General features: G+C 45.7%; 1 protein-coding gene across 2 annotated transcripts in view; it reads right to left on the bottom strand.

Moving 5' to 3' along the window:
- gpc5c (glypican 5c) overlaps positions 1 to 23955 on the bottom strand; it is a 185819-nt gene that overhangs the window by 45986 nt on the left and 115878 nt on the right. For both annotated transcript variants that reach the window (XM_079488750.1, XM_079488751.1), the window contains one exon: positions 12150 to 12270. In XM_079488750.1, the coding sequence (XP_079344876.1) occupies positions 12150 to 12270 (121 nt within the window). The remainder of the gene's footprint in view (positions 1 to 12149; positions 12271 to 23955) is intronic.

Genomic DNA, 23955 nt, shown 5'->3' with positions numbered 1-23955 from the left:
GGGGCCAAGGGTGGCGGGGGTTGACTGTTGCCTGACGGTCAGTCGGAGCTTGGAGGCCCCCCTGAGGGTAGAAGCCCCCCTGAGGGTGGAGGCCCCCCTGAGGGTGGAGGCCCCCGCCCCCCTGAGGGTGGAAGCCCGTTTCAATTGAAACTGGTGAAACATAGCAAAGGCCTCCTGTAGCTCTCATACTGTGCTTTCTGCCTTCATTTGTTCAAACTTCAGTTCCACAGCCACGAAGGACAGAACTTAGTGTGCATCCACACAGTCAAATATTCGGCCTCCACAGTATCAGTAACATTAGCGCTCTGGCAGTCATCCTAGTCCGGTTTAACAATGTCAAATATGGAAGTCAATAAATTCTGCTACGGAAAGCTCACACTCTCTTCTTTCTGTTGCCAATTGATTTTCTTTTCTTTTTTTCCCTCACGTTTGTGGTGAAATCCATATTCCACTTTCTGACTTCAGCAGCACTATAGTCTGAAATGAAATCGCTATAAAGGAGCCCAGTGAGAAATGGGATGTTTTAGCTGTCTGTTCTTTCTTTGTATCCAGACAAACATGTTGGCCCGGGCAACAACACATGGGCGTGGGGGTGAAGCTCACGCACAAACAGTCATTGCCGAGACAGTTTTCTTTTAAAAAGTTACCAACAAAGTCTCCTCTCATATGACACGAGTCATGCTTCCATGGCTTTGAACATCGGCGTGGCGAACACGCCCCTGCCCCTGCCAGTAGCGTTTAACGCTTAGCGACACTTTATGGGCCATGAGCTCAACACTGTGAGTCACTCACACACCGCACAGGACACACTCAACGACTCTCTGTGGAGTCGGGGATTCACAACCCTACGCCTGAGCGCCTGTGTGCCTTTGTGCGTGCGTGCGTGCGTGCGTGCGTGCGTGCGTGCGTGCGTGCGTGCGTGCGTGCGTGCGTGCGTGCGTGGCGGCGTGCGTGCATGAGCAAACAGTTAGCCATAATTGAGCCATAATTGCGATTTGGGGTCAACGCCAACAATTGAAAGACTTAAAAGACTTAGACTTTGCATTAAAAATTATGAATAAACTGTGTGAAAGGTGCAGTAAAAGACAGGATAAAAAAAGGCACAACACAAACAGACTAACAAGACTAACAATTCAAGATAACAATTTAGGAGGAGCTTGATTTTATCCTCAGACACTGATTGACTCAAGGTTGGACAGTATTGAGTTTCCTGAATCCCTTCCTAATCTGAGGCAGCAGAGAATTAGAAGGTGCTGTGCAGTGTGTGCACACAGGAGGTGTGTTAGTGGTGCTGGGTGCAGCATGAGAGTCAAGTAGCAAATGTAGCAGATCTGTATACTTTTGATACTTTTGTGCAGCGCTGTAGTATGATCAACGTTAATTAAAAAATACAAAATAAAGTCACAATATGGAGATAGGAGGTTTCAGCCCGACAGCAACGATATAGTCTTAAAAGGCTATGTTGTGGTGCTCAGCATTTCAAAAGCCTGCCGTTTTGGACGTGAGGGTTAATGGTAAGTGTTGGGTGCCACCGCTGTCCCAGTGCTGCCTTACTGGGGAGGCTATAAGCTTTCAGACATCAAAGGGGCCTTCAGAGGTCCCCGGGGGCAGTGGGACAGGGATTCCGAGGGGCCCCCCTGACACGGTACACCACCACCACCACCGCCACCACAGCGAAGGGGCGCTCAAAATCATCGTCTTCATCGTCGTCGTCAGCATCGACCCCGCCTGCAGGCCTTGTCACTAGTGGCCCTCTATGGTGCAGATTGCTACAATACAGTATCTGTGTGGGAGAAGTGTCCCTTTTATCGTGGGGCATGTGCGGGAGTGTGCGCGCATGTGTGTGTGTGTGTGTGTGTGTGTGTGTGTGTGTGTGTGTGTGTGTGTGTGTGTGTGTGTGTGCGCGCGTGCACGTTAGAGCCTACTGTCAAAATGAGACATTTCTAACCCAGGACACTTGACGAGATGACTATCACAGATGAAAGCGTGGCTAGGAGCACTATATATTCACTGCAGATCAAAGAGTTATTTGCAGCAATACAGACCGTTGTTTCACCATTACATGGGTCTTAAGCGTACAGCATGTACTATATACTGTATGCCTGTGTCTGTATGCATGCACGTGTGCAGAAAAAAACTATTTGATTGAAATATGTTCAATAAAACACATAAAAAATACATTATTGAGCATGACACTTACCTGAGAAGCACCCAGCTGCGTGAAGCTGAGAACTGAATTTCCCCCCGTGGGATGAAATAGGCCTAGGTCTAATTATTATTATTAAATAAAATGATTTCTTTTTTTTACAAAGTCAACACTCTCTCTTTGGTGTGCTGATATTTACTAAACTAACCTATGTAAGCGTATAATCCCGGCTGCAAAGTCTTTGGTAACAAGTATTAATTCTACTTTGGTTTCAAATGCACTCCCTCGTGTTTAAAAGGTCAATTTCACCATCCATCAGTTTGAAGGGGATTTCACTGCACAGTAAAGGCTCATCATTTGACAACATTAAACCTGGTGTCATCATTTCGGGCAGGTTTTCAGCAAAATCCTGCAAAACTGTTCTTTTCAAATTATCGTTCAACATTTTCAATAAATTGTGAATTTGTGGCATGACAAACTAAAGTATACAATGTAGGTCTTAAAGGTATATTCAGTGATTTGACTTAATTCAAATATCACTTATTTTTTCTTTTTTTCTGGATAATCCTCCCTACTATAGAGTGTGCTGACCATATAAGGAGTTCCTCCCTGTCCCCAGTGAGCCCCTGGGGTCAAAAAACCCTAGTTTCAGTTTTGGTGGCGGGTGGCAAAGCCTTCATCCAATCAGGATGAGAGGGGCCTTCCTCCAATCATGATCGAGTGGGGGCGGGCCTTGGTGCACATGCTGTTGGCCTGTTGCACTTCCCCCCACTGTAGAGCGTGTGCATGTGCACATTTTGTTACCGGGGCGGACTGGGTGGTTTTCCAAATCACCCAAATCACTGAATGCTCCTTTAAGTGGTTAAAACGCATAAGGACCCACATCCCCTAACACTTCTCAGTCTGTTTTCCACAACGATAAGGAAAGCGGCAGCAATCACCGTTGACCATAATTATTCGCACGGCGGCCGTGATGTAAGAGCAAAAAATGACTCCTGTGTCAATATGGTCAATCCTTGTGAAAAAAAGAAGAGAGACCGCATTTCTGCGTTTTGGTTCCCAGCGCTTGCGACGTTAACAAGGAGCCCATGAGCACAAAGACAGACTTCTGTTTCACTGCCACAGGAGGAGTTATTATAAGGTTATTATAAAGACCAGAAGACCCCAGCGCCATCTCCATCAAGTGGAAAGAATCTGTCCCCTCCCTGTGACTGGCTGCCAGCTCAGCCCCAAACCTCCCTCTCACTCTCTCCTTATCCCCGGCCTCCACTAACTCTTTTTAAAGCGTAAAGCCTTTCCTGACATGGGTGCGGGCGTGTCTCAGCAGTAATGAGCCATGCACGGTGGAGGGGCTTAGCAAAGTCCTCACTTAACCTGCTGCGAGACCCTGATGGGAGGAGAGTCACGGGTGGAAAGATATACCAAATGTTGTGATTAGGCTCCTCTCTCTCTCTCTCTCTCTCTCTCGCTCTGTTTATTGGAAAAAAGAGAAGCTTGGCCCTCTTCAGGGAAACTTTTACAGCTGTGAGCGCAAACAAACATATTTACACTGGAGAGCAGAGCAAAAAACAAAAACAAAACAAACAGTAATGGAGCACACATATGTTATCTGATAGTTCTCTAACTATTGATTGAATTCACAGCATGTGCTCGTATGAGCATGCATGCGTGTGTGTGTGCGTGCGTGTGCGTGTGTGTGTGTGCGTGCATGCGTGTGTGTGCATAAATGGTAAATGGTGCATTTATATAGCGCCTTTATCCAAGGCGCTTTACATAGATTGAGCATTACATTCACCCATTCACACACACATTCATACACCGATTGCGGCGGAAGCCTTGCAAGGTACCAACCAGCACATCGGGAGCAATTTGCATGTGTGACCTTGGCATGCCAGGAGCCCAAAGGGGCAGCAGAGCAATAGTCAATCTCATCAATCATGCATACATCAGGCCTCTGCATTATACACACACTGTCATTTCAAAATAAAAATCCTCAGTGTCGGTTTCACTCCGGGTCTGTCTGGGATATGGGTCTAGACTGTTACTGTTGGGTAATTTTTTTTTTTTACACGAGTTTACTGTGTTGCCATCGATGAAAAAGAATCAAGCCACACACTGTTAGCTCCATTTGTCGATACATTTTAATTTTGCAGTTACAGAGTGACGTTTTCGAGCTCTTCTTCAGACTAAACGGATGATACATACAGAGGCAGACTTACCATTGGGCTAGGGTGGGCTACAGCCCAAAAAAAGAAAAAAAAAATATATATATATATTTTTTTTAATGATTTGAAGTATTGCAATACAATTCAAGTGAGATTTATGTTTAGTTATTGTACATTTAGAATTACAGTATGGTTAAAACATTGAGAGCTTCTGCTCAGACAGTGACGCTTTGTGGGGTAGCTGTGGAAACCCCTGCCAATGCCGCTGTGCATGGCAGCCTGCATTCAGCGACTAGTCAGTCTGCCTGCCTGCCTTTCTCTTTTGGGGGGGCTGGGTACCCCAAAATTACAGCGAAATTAGAACAAAATATGGCAATTTTGTCTAGTCCAGGGGCCCTTGGGAGGATAAACCGGCCCTGGATACATAGATGCCATCTATTAATTAAGTACACACATTGAACCCGCTGTGTGGAGATCTACGTGATTGACAACCATTTACAACAATGCATAACCATCAACATCACACGTGTGAACATAGAGCACAGAGTGCCTCAAAGTAACTGACCAAACATCAAAGTAACTGACCAAACATCAAAGTAACTGACCAAACATCAAAGTAACTGACCAAACAAACATTAAAGTAACTGGCCAATAAAGTAACTGACCAAACATCAAAGTAATTGACCAACCAAACATCAAAGTAACTGACCAACCAAACATCAAAGTAACTGACCAAACATCAAAGTAACTGACCAACCAAACATCAAAGTAACTGACCAAACACCAAAGTAACTGACCAACCAAACATCAAAGTCACTGCATCAAAGCAACAGACAAAACATCTGTGTCACTTAAAGTGACACGTTGTGAGTTATTTTATGCAATTTTTTTGGGGGGAAATGTCTGAAATTTTTCAACATGGAAACGATTATGCAAAATAATTGCGATTAATAGGCGATTATGTAATAATTGTGAAAAGCCTAGCCGCATGCAGGCCATCATGACTTCACCAACACTAAGGAGACGTCCCTGAGCACAGATTAATGACTTCACCAACACTAAGAAGACGTCCCTGAGCACAGATTAATGACTTCACCAACACTAAGAAGACGTCCCTGAGCACAGATTAAAAACAATTATATAGAAGAACACCCCATTAAGGTTAAAGTCGAGGTCTACACATTCTGTGTTGTCATCCAACATCCTCTTCAGCATCTCTAATGATACACTCCACAAGTGTGTGTGTGTATGTGCATGTGCGCACATCCAGTGTGTGTGTGTGTGTGTGTGTGTGTGTGTGTGTGTGTGTGTGTGTGTGTGTGTGTGTGTGTGTGTGTGTGTGTGCTGCATATCCCCACTGATGAAACGCATACGGCTAAATTGACATGTTTGAAAAACGATCTGCTCTTAATGTTCGCGTGGAAACAGATAGACCATTGTAAGAGAATCCCCACCCAAAAACAGCTGGGGCCGGTGGCCGGGAATCCAAAAAGAGAACCTTTGAAACATTTACTGTCTACATTAGCAGTATTTACAGGCAGAGAGAGAGAGAGAGAGAGAGAGAGAGAGAGAGAGAGAGAGAGAGAGAGTGAGGAGGATACTGGGAGAAGATACACAGAGGACTATAACTCTGCCTAGTCATTTAATGGACCATTTTATTGGAGGTCAAGAGATCAGTGGGCTTGCCTCCTTGTGTGTGTGTGTGTGTGTGTGTGTGTGTGCGTGCGTGCGTGCGTGCGTGCGTGCGTGCGTGCGTGCGTGCGTGCGTGCGTGGACAAAACTCTCCACAAGAACAGTAAATCCAGATACAATTGACCTCATGGGGACACTGTTCTGGTCCCCACGAGGAAGTGGATAATTTGTAAGGTTAAAAACATTTTCAGAGTTCGGTTACACTTATCAAAATATGCAGGTCAGGCCGTCAGGGTCAGGGTTAGGGTGAGTGGTTCATGATAGGATATTCATACTCCAGTTTTAGGTGATAAGGTGACCACCGAAACGGTGGTTAGTAAAAACAGAGAGACGTGTTTGGGTGAGCGGTGATGTGGGTAATGTTGTAGTTTTCGGTGGTCACCTTATCACCTAATATTGGAGCATGACTAGGCCTTTAGCGTGAGTGGTTCATGTTAGGGTTAGTGTATGAGATATGGATTCTGAGGTTGAGGGTAACAGATATGGATTCTGAGGTTAGGTCTTGTTGAATGGGAAGAGAAACCGAGTTTGGCTCGTGATGTTAGGGTTAGGTTGTGGCTGTGGTTGGATTAAGATTTAACCACTTTAAGCCCTGTATGCTTTGCAGCACGAAGCGTAGTGAAAATAGCAGATCTACAAGCCTGCAATGCGTCACATGATACATCTGCAATTTGTTTCGCTCAAGTTCAATTAATTTCTTGGACTTTATTCGTGTGTGTGCGTGTGCGTGTGTGTGTGTGTGTGCGTGCGCGCGCACGCACACGTGCACATGTTCACATTTACTTAGATTCCTATCAGCTACTTCTACAATCTCCTGGGGTTCTAACTAAACACATTATGGTCTCATATCCTCCCTATTGGGTGGAAACCTCATATCTCCCAAACTGACATTCAAAAGCATCAAAACTAGCAGATCGACAAGCTCGAAGCGCGCCACCTGCGGATCAGCTATACTTTCGATGCTGTTGTGTGACGCTGTAGTATGATCAGGTAGGCTGTAGGCTCTGGAGACATGAGGTTTCTGTAGTATGATCAGGTAGGCTGTAGGCTCTGGAGACATGAGGTTTCTGGCCGACAGCGACGGTATGATATTATGTTTTGACATCACTGCTTTTAGGCCGGCCGCGTCTCGCCGGAGCCTGTCAGATTAAAAACAGCTCCATGTCTGTGGGTCTGACCCCGCGCTCCGCTGCACCCATATCTGGCGTTAAACACAAAGGGCCGGCTCAGACCCTGCCATTTGTGATCTGGAATCATCACACACACACACACAGACTCACACACAAATGTCAGCCACGGGACGGGCTGCAAGCGGTTGCCATGACGCTGTGTAACTGACGAGGCAATTGGGGATGCTGGGATTTGTATGTGTGTGTGTGTGTGTGTGTGTGTGTGTGTGTGTGTGTGTGTGTGTGTGTGTGTGTGTGTGTGTGTGTGTGTGTGTGTGTGTGTGTGTGTGTGTGTGTGTGTGTGTGTGTGTGTGTGTGTGTGTGTGTGTGTGTGTGTGTGTGTGTGTGTGTGTGTGTGTATGTATGTATGTGTGTGTGTGTGTGTGTGAGAGAGAGTGAAACAGCAGCCAGAGTCTGGAGCTGTCAGCAACAAGACAGCGCAGCGCGGTCCGGGCCAATATGGTTATGATTTGAGAACACCGATAAGAGGAGGTAAGTAGGGGAAAGTGCTGAGGGAACATGGGCGAGGGGAAGAGAAGAGACAGAGGACCAGTGAAACTGCATGATGTAAAGGAAAGAGGGATTTTTATTGACCGAGACGGAGAAACAGGAGGATTAAGCAAACCAGAAAAGGAAAAGAAAGAAACAAATAAATGAATACAAGCCGTGCATACAGTTACTAAACACGAGTCCATACCCGGGGATATAGTCACACTCAAAGGATGGGATATATGCACACTCAAAGGATGTGCAGACTTTGGGTTATGCGCCGTGTGCATGCATTGCATTTGTATTGCTGAACGTCCCCCGAACAACGTAGTAGTAGCAACTGCAGAAGGGATAGACACTGGAGCAGCTCGGACAGTTAAAGCCTTTTACTCAGGTGCTAGTATAAGAAATTGTGTCATATATTGTGTAAAAAAGCGAATATTTTGGGAAAGTGAAAAACGGACGCCTTATTTTGTGCATATATGCTAATGGTCAATGCCCGTTGTGCAAATTCAGATCAATATTGCTCCAGCCACTGAGGAGAACCGGGCAGAATAGACAGGTTTTGAGGACAGAATTCCTGAGGACTGAGGTTTGCCTATACAGTATATGTAGGATAAGATCAAAATGTTGCTCTACAAGCTCACAAAGCGCCAAGAAGCGACACGTTGTGACCTTGTCGATCGGCAATTTCGAGCGTGGGACACCATAGCATGGCTAAGAATAAAATTGGGGCGAGTATAAGGCACGGGCAGAGAGCTTGTTTGGCTGAACGGGTAGAGAGGATCGGCGACGATGGGGACGAGGAGCGATGAATGCAGCGGGAATAAAGGCAGAGGGAAATAGAGGGGGCACAGAGGGAGCAAAGCCAAGAGATGGCCATCGCGTTATCAGCCGGTATGATTTTCAGGCGACAACAAAAGGCCAGGCGGACAGGGAAGGGAACCGGATCCAGGTCCGTTTGTCTCCTCAAATGGCCTCTGGGGACTTCTGGGGAAATAGCCTCTTTTCTTCCCCGACCCTTTTCAGCCCTAATCCTCATCTACATGACAAATAGTGTGACTTTGAAGCCGCTTGTGTCATCCCTGCCACTCTGTCACTCACGACTGACCTTTTGCACTCATCTCTCTCTCTCTCTCTCTCTCTCTCTCTCGCCCCCCCCAATCTCTCTCTCTCTCTCTCTCTCCCTCCCCAATCTCTCTCTCTCTCTCTCCCCCTCTCTCTCTCCATCTATCTCTCTCCCTCTCTCCCTCTCTCCAACTCTCTCTCTCCATCTATCTCTCTCCCCCTTTGGCCCTCTATCTTTTCCATTTATCTTTGATGTCTGTGCGCCTCCCCTCAACATGAGCCGGTGGATGGGAGCGGAGGGCCTAGCATGGAGAGTCATTTCTCAGATGCCTTGTTAGCCTACACAGTGTGTGTTGTTTGTGTAACCTGCTGGGGTCTTCAATACCCCCCCCCCCCCCACCCGCTGTCTCCATCCTTCACTGTTTGCTCACATCAATAAATAAATCGTTGCTGCCAGGCAGAAACCTCTTATCTGCATAGTTTTTTTTTCTCCCTGTAAATGAACGTCCTACTTGATCATACGACAGCGTCACACAAAAGCGTCAAAAGTACCAGATCGGCAAGCTCGAAACACTGCACGAAGCTTCCGAGCTTGTAGATATCGTCACTTTCTTAAACTAAGAGCAATTGTTTTTAGGAAAATTATGTTTTGGCCTAAGTCAGCTGCTCATGACACTGGCCACCTATAGTCCTAATTGAAATCAGTAATGGCCTATCTCAAGAGTGTGACTTAGGCCAACATAGGCAAAGAAAAGCCAAAAAAAGGACTCAAGTAAGTAAATTGGCCTAAGTGAGGTTTAATATAATCAATTATATTTAATCCTCTTATTTACATACTGTAACTGATATCATATAGTTCAGTTTTTAATTTTTCCTGAAAAACTTGACTTAGGCCATAGTTTAAGAAGGTTGTTCTTAAACAAACCTTTTGCATTTTTTTTATTTTGAAAAGTAACTGTTTTGGACATAATGAGGTTTCCACCCGACCGAGACAAAATATAGTTGCTCCAACTCAGAAAAGGCCAACCCTTTAATGCAATATGCACTCCAATATGCACTGCACTGCTGTGTGACTAATCCACACATTTAATTTCAAAATTGATTTACCATCGACCAGCTAGCTAGGACACAAGAACTTGAACTTTGATTATCATTACAGATGCCTGAGACACCTCGGAAAACATTACAAATATGCATGATAAAAAAGCTGGGGTCTCATGCGTGGAAAGCAAGCATCTTAACCACTAGCTTAAAGGGAAAAAATCACACCCGTGTGAACTGAGTGGTGCAAATACCCCCCTCTATCTCTCTCTCTCTCATTAGCAGACAACAGTGCAATACTATCTCTCTGTCTGCCCCTACTGGTACTCATGAGTCACACATGAGTCACACACAAACATAGTCACAAAGTCACAGACATTGCTGTTCCTTGGAGTGGTTGCATCCACAGACATATATACATAGACGCCCTTTCCGGCTCTGAGGCGCGTGTCACCATTGAAGGCACAATTTTCCCGACATTCCTTGCAAAGCATTAGCGGAAGCAAAGCGGAAGCTTGACAAGCTTCCGCATGCGTAACATAAGTCCCGGAAAAGACGCGCTGTGATTGGCCAGTAGTCACTTGAGTGACAGCGAGAGACATGGAGGAGTCACATGAGTGACGTCACTTGGGCAGCGACGCAGTCTCCTTCAGCAAATGCCTTCAGCACTTCTAAATAAGAAAGCTGCGGAGAACTGTTGCTTTGTGTTCACTCTTTAATGTTTTCTGTTAGTAATCTAATCCCCCCTGGCTCTGATGTTGTATTGTTAATAACTTTGTTGTTTGTGTTTGTTTGTTTGTCTTGTTTTGTATTGTAATGTATATTGTCATGACTGTTATAAAGATTTGTTAAAAAAAAAAAAAAAAAGCCTTCAGCACTGCACTTCCGCCTTCATTGGGATACACGTCGCTCCAATGAACTGCAGCGGCAAATGAGGCATCTATTTCTTATAATATCTATGGTTGCATCACTCAAAAACTAGATATCAGATATCAGGCTTTTGGTCATCAAGCAGAGGCTCCAGGGGCGTTACTAGCGTGATGCAGACAACGCGACTGCGTGGGGGCCCAGAGGCAAGGGGGGCACACGGCCGCCGACCCGTGCCGTCTGTAAAATAAAATTATAAATACATACAGAGATGCAATGACAGTTGAGTTGACCAAAATGTGGCGGAGCCTGGCTGCTGCTAGCACACACACACACACACACATCATAGGCACACACGTGCCCCGCCTCGCATTCCCAACAGCTCTCGTAGAGTGTAGGGCTGTAGGCTAATAACGTGAAGGAAGTTAGAAGTGTCTGTGGCACTTGTAGAGAGGCTGGGGAATTGGGAATTGGCTATACTAAATTGGGACTAGAAGGGGAGAAAATGTTTTTCTTTTATCTTGAAGGGGCATGTTTTGCACTAACAGTCTTTTCATTATGTCTGCCCACGATCTCTGTGATTTATACAGTACGTTTGTTTACCTCAGTCACTGATACTAAAATCTGATATTTTATTTAAAATTTTTCTATGAACCTGTGACCACCCATACTGTTATAAAAAGGAAATAAAAAGATTTTGAAAAGAAAGAAGTGTCTGTGGCGAGTGTGCATGCAGTGGGCTTTCCCAGTCTCGAGTCCCGACAGCCAGGTACTGTACGTGCACAAATCACAACTACAACTGTACAGTGTCCCGCTGTTTATAAACCCACATGTAGTTTGGGCTTGTTTTTACAGGCTGCTGCTGCTGCTCTGTTCACAATCGCGACAGGTACCGTCACAACTGCTGTACATTGCCCCGCTGCGCTGATTATAAGCCAAAAACAGTCTGTTTGAGTTATTTATACCGACGATCGCGCACGAGGGGGGGGGGGGGGGGTGCTGCTGTCGGGGGCACTCGCTGATCAGCCTGCGCCGGGGCCCACTGACATCTTGTTACGCGTCTGAGAGGCTCTGATCCACTACTGCTACAATAACAATGGTTATACATTTAGGTATACGGTTAAAATGGTTATTTAGACATTGAGTTAGCGATAGTAAGGCCTATATGAGGTTTATAATGGCAGCTATAGTATTGATGGAATGTTTGCAATGGCCTGTGCTACATGTTCTTACCAGGGTTGACCTACAGCAGTAGTTCTCAAACTTTCTGTCAAGGCAAGACAAGATTACAAGATTCATGTTTTAAAAACAAATATTCCCAATATGTTTTTACGGTTATAGTGGTTAAACTGATTTTGCTGGGGACCCCCTGGAACCCAATCAAGGACCCCCGGGGGTCCTCGGACCCCACTTTGAGAAGCACTGACCTACAGTTGTAACTGTATATAGTACTGTACAGTACAGTTACACCTCTACTACAGTTACACCAGTACTCTACCACCAAAGTCCTACCTGGTTAAAGCGCTCCAATCTCTCCTTCACCTCAGCCATGGTTGGGTTAGGGCTGCGAACTTTGACCTCTGGGTTCTGCCTCTGGGCCTGAAGTCCATTTCCTACGATTCTGCCTTCATAGCTGGAGGGGGGGGGGGGGGGGAGAGAGAGGTGGGAATGAGCAGTGTAAAAAGAGATACAGCGATCGCTTGTATATGTAGCAATCAAAACAGCATCATTGCGTCAGTCTCACAGAGCCAATCATTTTATGTCTTCAAAGCGCTATGCCAAAACACTCATTCATAATGTATCATAAACATGAACAATATATCGATGTGTCAAACACAACACAACACACACAACACAACACAACACAGCCTATGTCGTATGATTGTTATGTGCGTATATAAATAACTTGGTTTAAACAGATTTATATTCCTGGGGGGATAGATTACTCTGCTCTCTGATTCCAACAAATTGCGTACACTAACAAGCTAGTTAAAACGAAGCACAGTAAATTGCTTAGATGCATTACAAATACAGTGTTGAGGGCCAAACGGGAGAGAGAGATCAATACTTCTTACATAATTATGTCATTTAATTAACACACAAATCCTTTTGGTCTCTGAATCCCAATGGAAAAGGGCAATAATGGTACCTCTAGTACATTATTACTGGAAGGCCTGTGAGATTGTCATAAAGAATTCCCATGAATCTAGCTGGAGCTAATTGCGTACTGTAGAGTGTGCAGAGGAAAACGTTGGAGAGATTAAGTCAAAGAGAACAAGTACTCTGATGTTTTATATGTAAATGAGTAAAAATTCCAGGGTAGAAACACCCAAAGTAAAAGTCCTGTATTGAGAATGTTTGCGCTAAAGTATGAAATAAATAGCGTGGGTATATCGTTAGCACTCAAATAATTGTAACTGTAGGCCTAGATGAAGTATAAAATAGGGCTTAATTAGTTAATGTATTATGTTTTATTAATAATAATCTAAATCTAAAAAAATATAGTTAATATATAGTTAAAATATAGTTTTCAGGCCTGGGCCGTGGCTCAGCGGTCCAGGCACCTTGGCTGGTAATCCAGTCTGGTAGTGTGCCGCGGGTTCGACTCCCGAACCCGACAGCCTTTACTGCATGTCTTCCCCCCATCTCTCTCCATTTCCTGTCAGCCTACTGTCTGTCCCTCCATAAAAAATATAAAATAAAGGCGAAAGCCGCAAAAAAACACATAAAAAACATAAAAAAATATAGTTTTCATATCGTACATACTATTCAGGATTCAAAAACAGCAAAAGCAGCGCATCTACAAGCTCTACAAGCCACTATCAGAACTTAGTAGTATATCGTCACTGTCGGGCAGAAACCTCATATATTGTTCCGTAAAACCGCCCTCTTATAATACTACAGTACTGTGTTACACAATCTACATGTTATTATAATACTACAGTACTGTGTTACACAATCTACATGTTCTTATAATACTACAGTACTGTGTTACACAATCTACATGTTCGTTCGAGCTCGTTGATCTGCTACTTTTGCCATTTTTAAATTTGTATTTGAATCCTGAAAAGTAACAGTTGGGGACATATGAGGTTTCCACCCGACAGAGACAATATACTGTATATATATATCACGGTAGATAGTAAAAGAATTTCCCTGCAGGGATTAATGGAGCTAATCTTTCTCTAGTAAAATTCCTGCAGTGTTAAAGAGCTACGTTAAAGTGAGTGTAAAAGATGTACCAGAACCGGACCACTTTTACACTCTGAACACAGCGCACTTTCACCGCTGCACCCTGCGCCACTACACTGCGGAGGTGCTATAGGACAGGGGTTCTCAACGTTTTTGGCCGGGAAATGCTTTGGCAATGTCTCGGGAGCCCGGGCCCGCCCCCTCCCGACCCCCAATATAAATTGACTGCTACAATAACCTTAAACCATTTTGGGCGGGAACCCCTTTTGGTGTTTTAAGCATTGTTCTAATTTAGCTATTTAAAAATAGCAGATCTACAAGCTCTGAGCTTGTAGGTCTGCTATTTTTGAAAAATCGTGAAAAAATAATAAAACTTTTTTTTTTTTAAATTTTTTGAAAATAATTTGGGGACCCCCCAAAATAATTTGGCGACCCCCGAGGGGTCGCGACCCACGGGTTGAGAACCCCTGCTATAGGACATGCACTTTTAAACCCATTAACGGCAGGGAGAGCTGCTAGCCTAGGCTGTTAGCGCTCACATTCAAACTCACTCTTCTGCACTCCCTCTTGTACTAGAATGTGAGTGCACGCGATGCATGGAGGAGAGTGGTACTGAGCAGTGGTTCTGGTTCCCAAATGTTTTCATGTCAAAGACCCGCAAATTGATGTATTTGGCCACGGACCCACATCTAAAAAGAATGATGTTGTGCCAGGGAACCCCAGAAGAGAGGATTAGTGTTAAAAATGTCCGCTTTAGATCAGTGATTTTCAAACAAATCATGAAATAAATTTGGAATATTTATATATTTTGGAACAGTTTATCAACACAAATCTTGAATTGGGGGGCGGGGGGCGTGTCCATGGCACAAAATATTTTAGATGGGGATCTGTGGTCAAATACATATTCATTTCGGGGTGCCTCACATGAAAACGTTTGAGAACCACTGGTATAGAGCCATCAACATGGCACGTGCGAGGGCCTGTTCAAACATGTGTGCACGCACGCACGCACGCACACGTACGAACACACAGCTACCCACAGCAGGCAGAGAGTTCCAAACGACTTAGCAGCACTAGGGAGGTGGGACACCAATCCTATATGTGCTGGCATCAACTCAAATGGTGCTTTTCATTTAAGTGTTCCACAGCCAACCCAAGGAAACATTAAAGCGACTCCGCTTATGGCAGGAGACCGAATGTGAGCAGAGAGGTATGGATGTGTGTGTTCGTGTGTGCACGTGCGTGTGTGTGTGTGTGTGTGTGTGTGTGTGTGTGTGTGTGTGTGTGTGTGTGTGTGTGTGTGTGTGTGTGTGTGTGTGTGTGTGCGTGCCTGAGCATGCAGATACTGTATATGTGCCTACACATATGAGTGGTAGTGATCATAAAAATGCTGAACTTGAGAATCTCTGGCCTGTGATCTAAGTGATGTCTTGATAAGGTCTCTCCTCTTTGCTGAAACAGCACTTCACACAAGCACGCATAAAAATGCTAAAATCTCTCCTCGCTTCAACTCCCCCTCCCTCGCACTTTCATCTTCATTGTCTATCTCTTCTCTTCTCTTCTCTGCTCTGCTCTGCTCTGCTCTGCTCTGCTCTGCTCTGCTCTTCTCTTCTCTTCTCCTCTCTCCTCTCCCTGTCCTGGGTATTTTGCATAGCTGATGCCATCCATCCCCTCCTGTCTCTACCGAACAACAAATGAAGCTCTTAATTGCACCTGCGGCACTGAATCCTGCCTTGACAAGAAGAAAAACAATCAATAGCTTTTTGGACTTCCGACCAACCCCCCCCCCCCCTCCCCGCCACGCCCAAACGCCGCACCCTCCATCACATCTTGCTGACATTATAAATGATTCATCGTCAAGTAAATGACTCCTGGAGCATTTGGATGAAAGTACAGTAGGAGACGATGTATGTGTGTGTGTGTGTGTGTGTGTGTGTGTGTGTGTGTGTGTGTGTGTGTGTGTGTGTGTGTGTGTGTGTGTGTGTGTGTGTGTGTGTGTGTGTGTGTGTGTGTGTGTGTGTGTGTGTGTCTGTTTGTCTGTCTCCCCCAGGCTTGGCTGAAGATAACAGTGTCAGCTAGCTCAGAGCTACTGTATACAGTATGTTCCATCAGATACATGGAAGAGGCTAATGGTTGTGTACTGTGTGAGCATGTGGGGAATTAACGAAAAAACTGTTCTGCAATTCTCTTGAATGGCCTCTAGAGAGGGAGTCGCCATTTCCCCTCCTGCTGTCCTGCTGGTTGCTAAAAGTAGGCATTGTAGAAGGTATTTTTTCGTTCTACTGTCCCTCCACTACACCACGTTGACCCAAGCTGACCCGAGTTAAATGCCTGTAATGTACAGTAACTGTCATGGCTCGTACAAATAGAATGTTAAGAAATTTTCAAGGTGCGGAGCGCACAGCAAAAGTGGTGCCTTGATGTGTGTGTGTGCGTGTGCATGTGTGCGTGTGTGTGTGTGTTTTGTCTTCCATTATCCAATGCTATGGAATAATGGAACAGGAACACCCAACATGGATGCATAGTTACTGAAGGCTTGGCAGGGCAAGGGGGTGTCCACATCAATCCGCCTGGGTAAAGGAGATCCTGACTGGGGCTTATCCCTGCTCAGCTCTGGCACCACTCTGGACGCCCTGATGTCAAGCTAACGAGACCACAACACTCCCTGGTAAATCAATCACAGGGAACGTGCATGTGTGCACGCATGGTCGTGCGAGTGTGTGTAGCTGAGTTTGTCTACCGGTGGATAAAGATCATTTTCGAGATTTCCCACCTTTCAGAGCTGGTAGCCTACAGACAGTCATGCCAGCTAAGTGGCCTAGTGATTAGAGTGTCCACCCTGAGACTGGGAGGTCAAGGTTCAAGCCCCGGCCGAGTCATACTAACCTGACTCCGCCAGATGGGGCAGCAGAGAGTACACTGGGTTCCCCCCTCCTGCTCCCATCTGGGAACTCTCAGGCAGACTTGATGCTCCGGCCACAAAGCGGCCTGGCCAATCAGCAGCAGCTAGAGGCGGGATCAAGGCATACACAGTGCTGCCTTGGAACCCAGTGTACTCTCTGCTGCCCCATCTGGCAGAGTCAGGTTAGAGTCATACAGTACGTCCCCAAGACAAAATTAAAAAAAAACATGAAATCTCTGGTTTACTTCCGTTATCTGCGTGAAGTACAGTATAGGTGGCTGCCTTTTTAGGAGACCGGAAGCGGGTTTGGAGTATATTATTTTCCAATGGACGAGTGAACATGAGCACAGCTTCTGAACCATTATTTAGTGCCATGGTCACTGACTAAACGAAATATTTGGACCTGATCGTCAAAAGCCACACAACTTTCCCACGATGTTCATACTAAAATGGCTTTTTTTCAAAGAGAAATCAAGAGAAAATCTACTTTATTTTCAACCTTTCTCTGTCCCAGGCAGCAACACACTCTAGAGGGATCTAGAACTTGTCAGACACGAGATCAGACGGCGCCCACTTACGGTAAACCATGTATAGGATTTGTGTACCAATTTCACCTCCACCTCCACCTACGGGCCATGTGGCTCAGAAACCCATCTCACTAACGCAGCTGTCAGGCACACAAGAATGATGTACAGTACTTCTCTTCTGTCTACCTGTGGCTAACTGTTTTCATTCCCCCAAGAGCCCGCACTAAACCACTAAAGATGAGCCAATGCTTTTGTGAGAAATAAACAGAAGTAATGGGCCAATGTTTGGAGTTTTCTCCGAGTGTGTTGTTTGGTAACTCAAAAGCCACTGCTTCAAATAGCAATACAAAGCAGTGTCAATACGCGTGTGAATCTCTAGAATACTAATGGCTGAACATAAACAAAGAAAGGTTTCTCAGGCTGGCAGTTATATTTACTTCCGTGAGCTCAGTGGTTTACTAATGAAATCTCATGGACACAAAAGCCATGAAAGTAACTTTTGTCTCAAGCTACTATTCTACGGCTGCATGAGGTGAAGACACCGTCTGAGTCATAGGAGAGGACTGATGCTGCTCAAGGCTGAATAAGGACAGTTATGAATATGACATTTGTTTAGAAGAAAGATAAACTAGAAACTATGTTGTTTCTGTCGGGCAGAAACCTCTTACCTGTATATTCAAACTTTGTGTGTGTTTTTCCATAAATTAACGCCTTACTTGATCATATACAGTTTTGCACATATTAGATTTCCATCCAACAGTGACAATTTGATAAATTATTATTTAATAAATAGACAGATAGATTAACACTCCCATCGCCCAGGACGAAGTTCTTTGTCCTTTCTATTAGTAACGCCCGACGCTCAGGACGAAGTATTGTCCAAAAGACGAAGTTTATTGATATGAGAACGGATCGCATGGCTCCACAGCCTTGGAGCGCCTGTTGGGCAATCCTCGGTGACGCGCAAGAGTGAGATGTCATCAAAAAACTCCCTCCCCTGTTTAGCTGATGAAAACGAAAATCTTAAAACGTTCATAACTCGCGATGTAAATCATCCCGTCTAATTATGAAAAAAGATCCTGTGTTAGACGGCGCTCCGCGGTCCAGTTGCTAGTCGCGATAGATTTATTCTTGTCTCCCGTTGTTGTCGATCGACTCTAGAGTGGTGTGGCTATTGTTAGCTGCTACACACACATCAACAACAACTTCCGGTCCGTCCGGAAAAGGGGTCCGTGTTCATAAATCGAATGGACGCTATAATGTAATGGATTAAATAACCCTGAGCGATTAAAGTGTTAATAGGTTACGGTCAATGAGGAACTCTCCAATAAATGAAATGCTAGTCCTGTTGGGATCTAGTCCTGTTGGGATCTAGTCCTGTTGGGATCTAGTCCTGTTGGGATCTCCCGACAGTGTGGGGAGGGAGTTGGCTGAGAAAGGAGCAGTTGAGGTTGAGGTGTTGCTGGCCAGCCTCTCAAGTTTTCACACGTAGCCATTATGTGAAAAGTCACTGTTTTCCAACGAGTGTCTTGGGTCCTTTTGTGCCTGGAGAGAATTTAGACTTTTATCCTTTTAGACTTTATTGCCCCACAAGGGAAAATTCCTTTTCACAGCACTGTACTTGTCAGACAACAAAAACACATAGGCCAGTCGACAACACAGTAACAGCAATTCGACAACAACAAATGACAGACGGCAGTACACACTCACTGTTCTGTGAGGCCTGTTGTTTACGTCGCCTATGACTGCAGGTATCAAGCTTTTCCCCCAAACAAGTCCTTTTTCACCTCAATATTCTGTAGCAGTGCCCGGAGTGGGACATTGCAGTAAGGTGGTGATTGAGTGGATTTGTGATGTCTTGTGCTATTGAGATTGCAATGTGAACAATGGTTTTGTTGTTTGGTTTAGTGAGGTTGAGTGTGGCGAGAGCAATTTGTCATGGCAGCAGTGTTGTTCCCTATAACCCAGGGTACACCGCCCTGCTTGCAGGAGGGATGTTTAAGGACCCAGAATATTCCAGATTATCTTGAAATCTGAGCAGACCATTAGTTTCCCCTGTTGTGGATCTCAAGGACCAATCGACTTCAAACTCAGTGTGCATATCGCAGAGGACCCGAGGGAGTGAAGCACTGAGTGGGAAGTCGGTTGGATTGACGGTTTGTCCAAAAAGTAACACTATAAATCCTCAAATCCACCGATGTGCAGGCGCAATCACAATGACATTGAACAAGTTGTCCCTGCCAACATTTCAAGAGCACTTCTATCTATTAAAGTTTACTTCCTGTGCCATAATACTCTCCAGATATTTCTGTTTAATTTAGTAGGGCATAGGAACCACTTCTTATTTCTGCATGTTGTCTTGTCAGTCAATAAAGTCGAAGTTGAGTCAACACATTGCTTGAAGACGTAATCACATTGACACGCAAGGGAGGGGCAACTTGTATGACATATCTCTGCAACATTAAAAATATACAGTACTGTGTGTGCGTGTGCGTGCGCTTATGTGTGTGTGTGTGTGTGTGTGTGTGTGTGTGTGTGTGTGTGTGTGTGTGTGTGTGTGCATTTGCACACGTGCGTATGTGTGTGTGTGTGTGTGTGTGTGTGTGTGTGTGTGTGTGCGTGTGTGTGTGTACCCGTCTGTGCATATGTGTGGTTTCCATGTGTGTATATCTGTCAGCAGGTTATAATAATGACACTTATCAAAGCTTGCAACACACACACACACAACAGTGGCTAGGCCACCTGTGCAGATTACAGTAAGACACGCTACCAAAATACATATAACAGCGTAATTTATGATGACTAAGTGTTCATGCAGCTTATACCGCAAGCGCGCGCACGTGTGCATGTGTACACACGCATCTGTATTTAACAAATGCAGTGCTCAGAAGATACAGGCTATCGTTGACACTAATCTAATTGGCCGATCGATCGGGATGAAGATCTCTTCTCTGCGTAAGCATTTGACTACTTAAATATTTGACACTGGAATCTTTCAGCCTCCGTCTCCTGGCAGCGGCATCTGTGCATGTAAATTGATCAGGATGAACGCTATACGGCTCCAAAACAAACATCAGACGGAACCAAAAGACAGAGGTATGTGATAGAGCAAGTGGGAGCGTGTGTGTGTGTGTGTGTGTGTGTGTGTGCGCGCGCGTGTTTTGTGTGTTCTTTGGCCCAGACAGACTGGCAGAGACAGATGAACTTGACTAACACACACACACACACACACACACACACACACACACACACACACACACACACACACACACACACACACACACACACACACACACACACACACACACACACACACACACACACACACACACACACACCACTAATGATGGTGCAAGCAGAGAGCTCTTAAGCCAGCAGGGATGCCCACAGGCAACAGTTAGAGGGGGTCAAGTAAGTTTTCCTGTGCCTTTGTTGGAAAAGAATAAAAACACAGCTCCAGACGTTATAGCAGGCCTGCAATTCACTGCAGTGCTCGCTGAAGTACAGCTGTAGCTGTACTCACAGAGCAGTGGTTTGACGAGCCTAAAAAGGACTAGTGATTTTCAAGCGGACGCGTTGCTCCTGCAACACTGAGTTCTGCATAGCAATATCGCTGTTGTCGGGCAGAAACCTCTTATCTCCATATACTCCATATACTTTGTGTGTTTTTTCGTACATTTACACCCCACTTGATCGTACTACAGCAGTGGTTCTCAAAGTGGGGTCCGGGGACCCCCAGGGGTCCTTGAGGGAGTTCCAGGGGGTCCCCAGCTATGATGGATAGTTAGGAACCTAATGGACCCATGGATCTGTAACTCTCTGTACAAATGGAACCAAATGGACCTGTTACAATCACAAACAGTGATTGCAATATAAATTGGGGTCCCAGTGATAGAAATGCCATTAAATGCGGGTCCGTAGCCTAATGCATGTCAAACTGGGGGTCCTTGAAATTAACCCATTCTGGACGGGAACCCCTTTTGGTATTATAAGCCTTATGTTATACTTTAGATATTGAAAAATAGCAGATCTACAAGCTCATAGCGAAGCTTGTAGATCTGCTATTTTTTTGAAGAATCGTGAAAATGTGGCGCAAATCTTTGAATATATATTCTTTCAGAGCAAACGTTTTTAACTATTCTGGGGGGTGGTCCCTGGGACAACATATTTTCAGATGTAGGTCGGCGGCCAATTAGGCCTACATATATTATTGGGGGTCCTTGACATGAAAAAGTTTGGGAACCACTATACTGCAATCACACAAAAGCATCAGAAGTAGCAGATCCACAAAGTCACTTCAAGCTCGTCGATCTGCTACTTTTGCCGTTTTCGGATTTGAATCCTGAAAAGCAGCAGTTTTGGGACATAAGAGGTTTCCCACCCCGACAGAGGCCATATGCTAATTCAGTAACATCCAGGAAAGAGTCTGTCCTCGATACTGATGGCGAATGAATAGATGCATGAATGTGTGAAGGGAGAGTTCTAAAGTGACAGTGCGTTGTTGCTCGACGGAAATAGCAGATCTATCATCTCACAGCGCCTTTCGGCACGTGACACCTGTGTGCCAACCAAGTATAAATCAGGTTCTACGCACACACGCACACGCACACGTACACACACACACACACACACACACACACACACACACACGCGCACGCACGCACGCACGCACGCACGCACGCACGCACGTACGCACGCACGCACGCACACACGCACACACACACACACACACGCACACACGCACACACACGTGCCACTGGTGGGGCCATGAGGATATTTTAAGTGGGCCCCTAACCGATACAGTAGGAACCTAAAGTAGTCCGCGATATTTCTATTGATTCCAGCCGGAACACAATCGATTGATTGATCGTTAAAATAAATATGCTCTGAAAACGCACGCATCCAGAAAAGGTTGCCAACTATAGTGTCATATGCACAGACCCTCATGTGCCTATCATCACTCAACCATAGAAAGACCATTACAGACTATACAAAATATAAAAAATATGATGGAGGTCACTGTTCCTCGTATGCCTGGTAAAGCAGATGCCAGCCCTGCAAGTTGAAACGATTTCTACAGGAGTGGAAAAGTTTGCAGCGTGGGCGGCTGTTGTCACATTCAGCACTGGCAAATGCGTGCACGGCATGACAATACGATTCCATCTCTGCCTGCAATGTTTTTGCTTCCTCAATCTCCCTCTCTTCCTCTCCCCCTATTCCTTTTCCGCGCGCGTACACACACACGCACACACGTACAAGTAGGCCTACATATCGTATACACCCAAACAGTCAATGCACATCTCTCACCATGACGCTAACTAAACCCAGTGCCGCCATCATCACATACAGGATTGCATCTTTCCGTTTCTTTTCTTTAGGGATACGCTTTTACTTGGAGTCACGACGACTGACGACAGTAGATGAGACTCCAGGGGTGGGGTGGGGGGTGTTGGTGGGGTGGTGGTGGTGGAGGGACGGGGTGGGGGGGGACGGGGTGTTTAGCCAGCCTGGTTTATGAGCCAGGCCTCGGACATGTTGAAATACTCTCAAACTGGTGGCTTTGTTCCCAAAAGGCTAGGCTGTTCTCACAAGCTGTTCTCGCTGTTCTCACACGCTCACACAGCCACTCACTTTGCTAACATTAAACACATGAGGCGGGCCAGTGTGCTCCGACTATAAAACAAATATTTAACAAACACGAGATGCTGCGTAATATGTCGTCTCTGAGACAGTTAAGCGCGGAGCTGGTGGAAAACACATACTGTACACACGCACACACACGCACGCAGTTGCTATACAACCCTCAAACGAAAGCTTTTCACCCCCTCGGATATATAAACAGTGTGGCGACAAAACATATGCGCTTCGTGCCCTAGTAAACACACTGGAGGACTGACAGGGTTTCAGTGGCTGCTGCCGCTCTCACGGACGTCCGAGCGTCTTTCAATGATGTAGCTGTGTGGAAACGTTTCAAACAGAGCTCCGATCAATGGGGTCAACCGCGGGGCAGGCAAGCTGAGACAGTGCACTTCCCCTCCACCCCAACTAACCCCGCACGCACGCACGCACGCACGCACGCACGCACGCACGCACGCACGCAAGCACGCACATGCTTGCACAATTATTTTCAAATTCTTCTTCAGATTTGTGAGTGTTTCAAAGGCCGCACGCACACGCACACGCGCACGCGCACACACACACACACACACACACACACACACACACACACACACACACACACACACACACACACACACACACACACACACACACACACACACACACACTCTCTCTCTCTTTGCATGTCTCTCTCTCTCTCTGTGTGTGTCTTTGTCTCTCCCCCTTTGCCACCCAGCTGGTAAACACATGGGCATGTATAATGCCACTGTGCCACACAGTACACAACTCACAATGGGTTCCCGGGCATGTAGCCCTGGCTTGACTTCCGCTTGTTGCACTGCCTCGTCAACATTGACTACTAACCCCCCCACCACACCCCCTCCCTAACACCACCACTGTTCCTGAAAATCCCCCCAGCCACACCCTGGATCCCCACCCCTAGCTGACTCTATACCCTGCTGCTTCCTCCCCTCAACCTCCTCTCACGTCTTTCCGGGGCCAAGTTAAACCCCAGGCTAACGCCTTCTCTGTGGTGAACGGCAGCCACGGGGGGAGGCTGCAGTATATAGGTTCTGGA

This window comes from Electrona antarctica, assembly GCF_951216825.1.
Source record: "Electrona antarctica genome assembly, chromosome: 19".
NCBI lineage: Eukaryota > Metazoa > Chordata > Actinopteri > Myctophiformes > Myctophidae > Electrona > Electrona antarctica.
The sequence above is the reverse complement of the archived record's forward strand: the minus strand, read 5'-3'. Positions and strand labels throughout refer to the sequence as shown.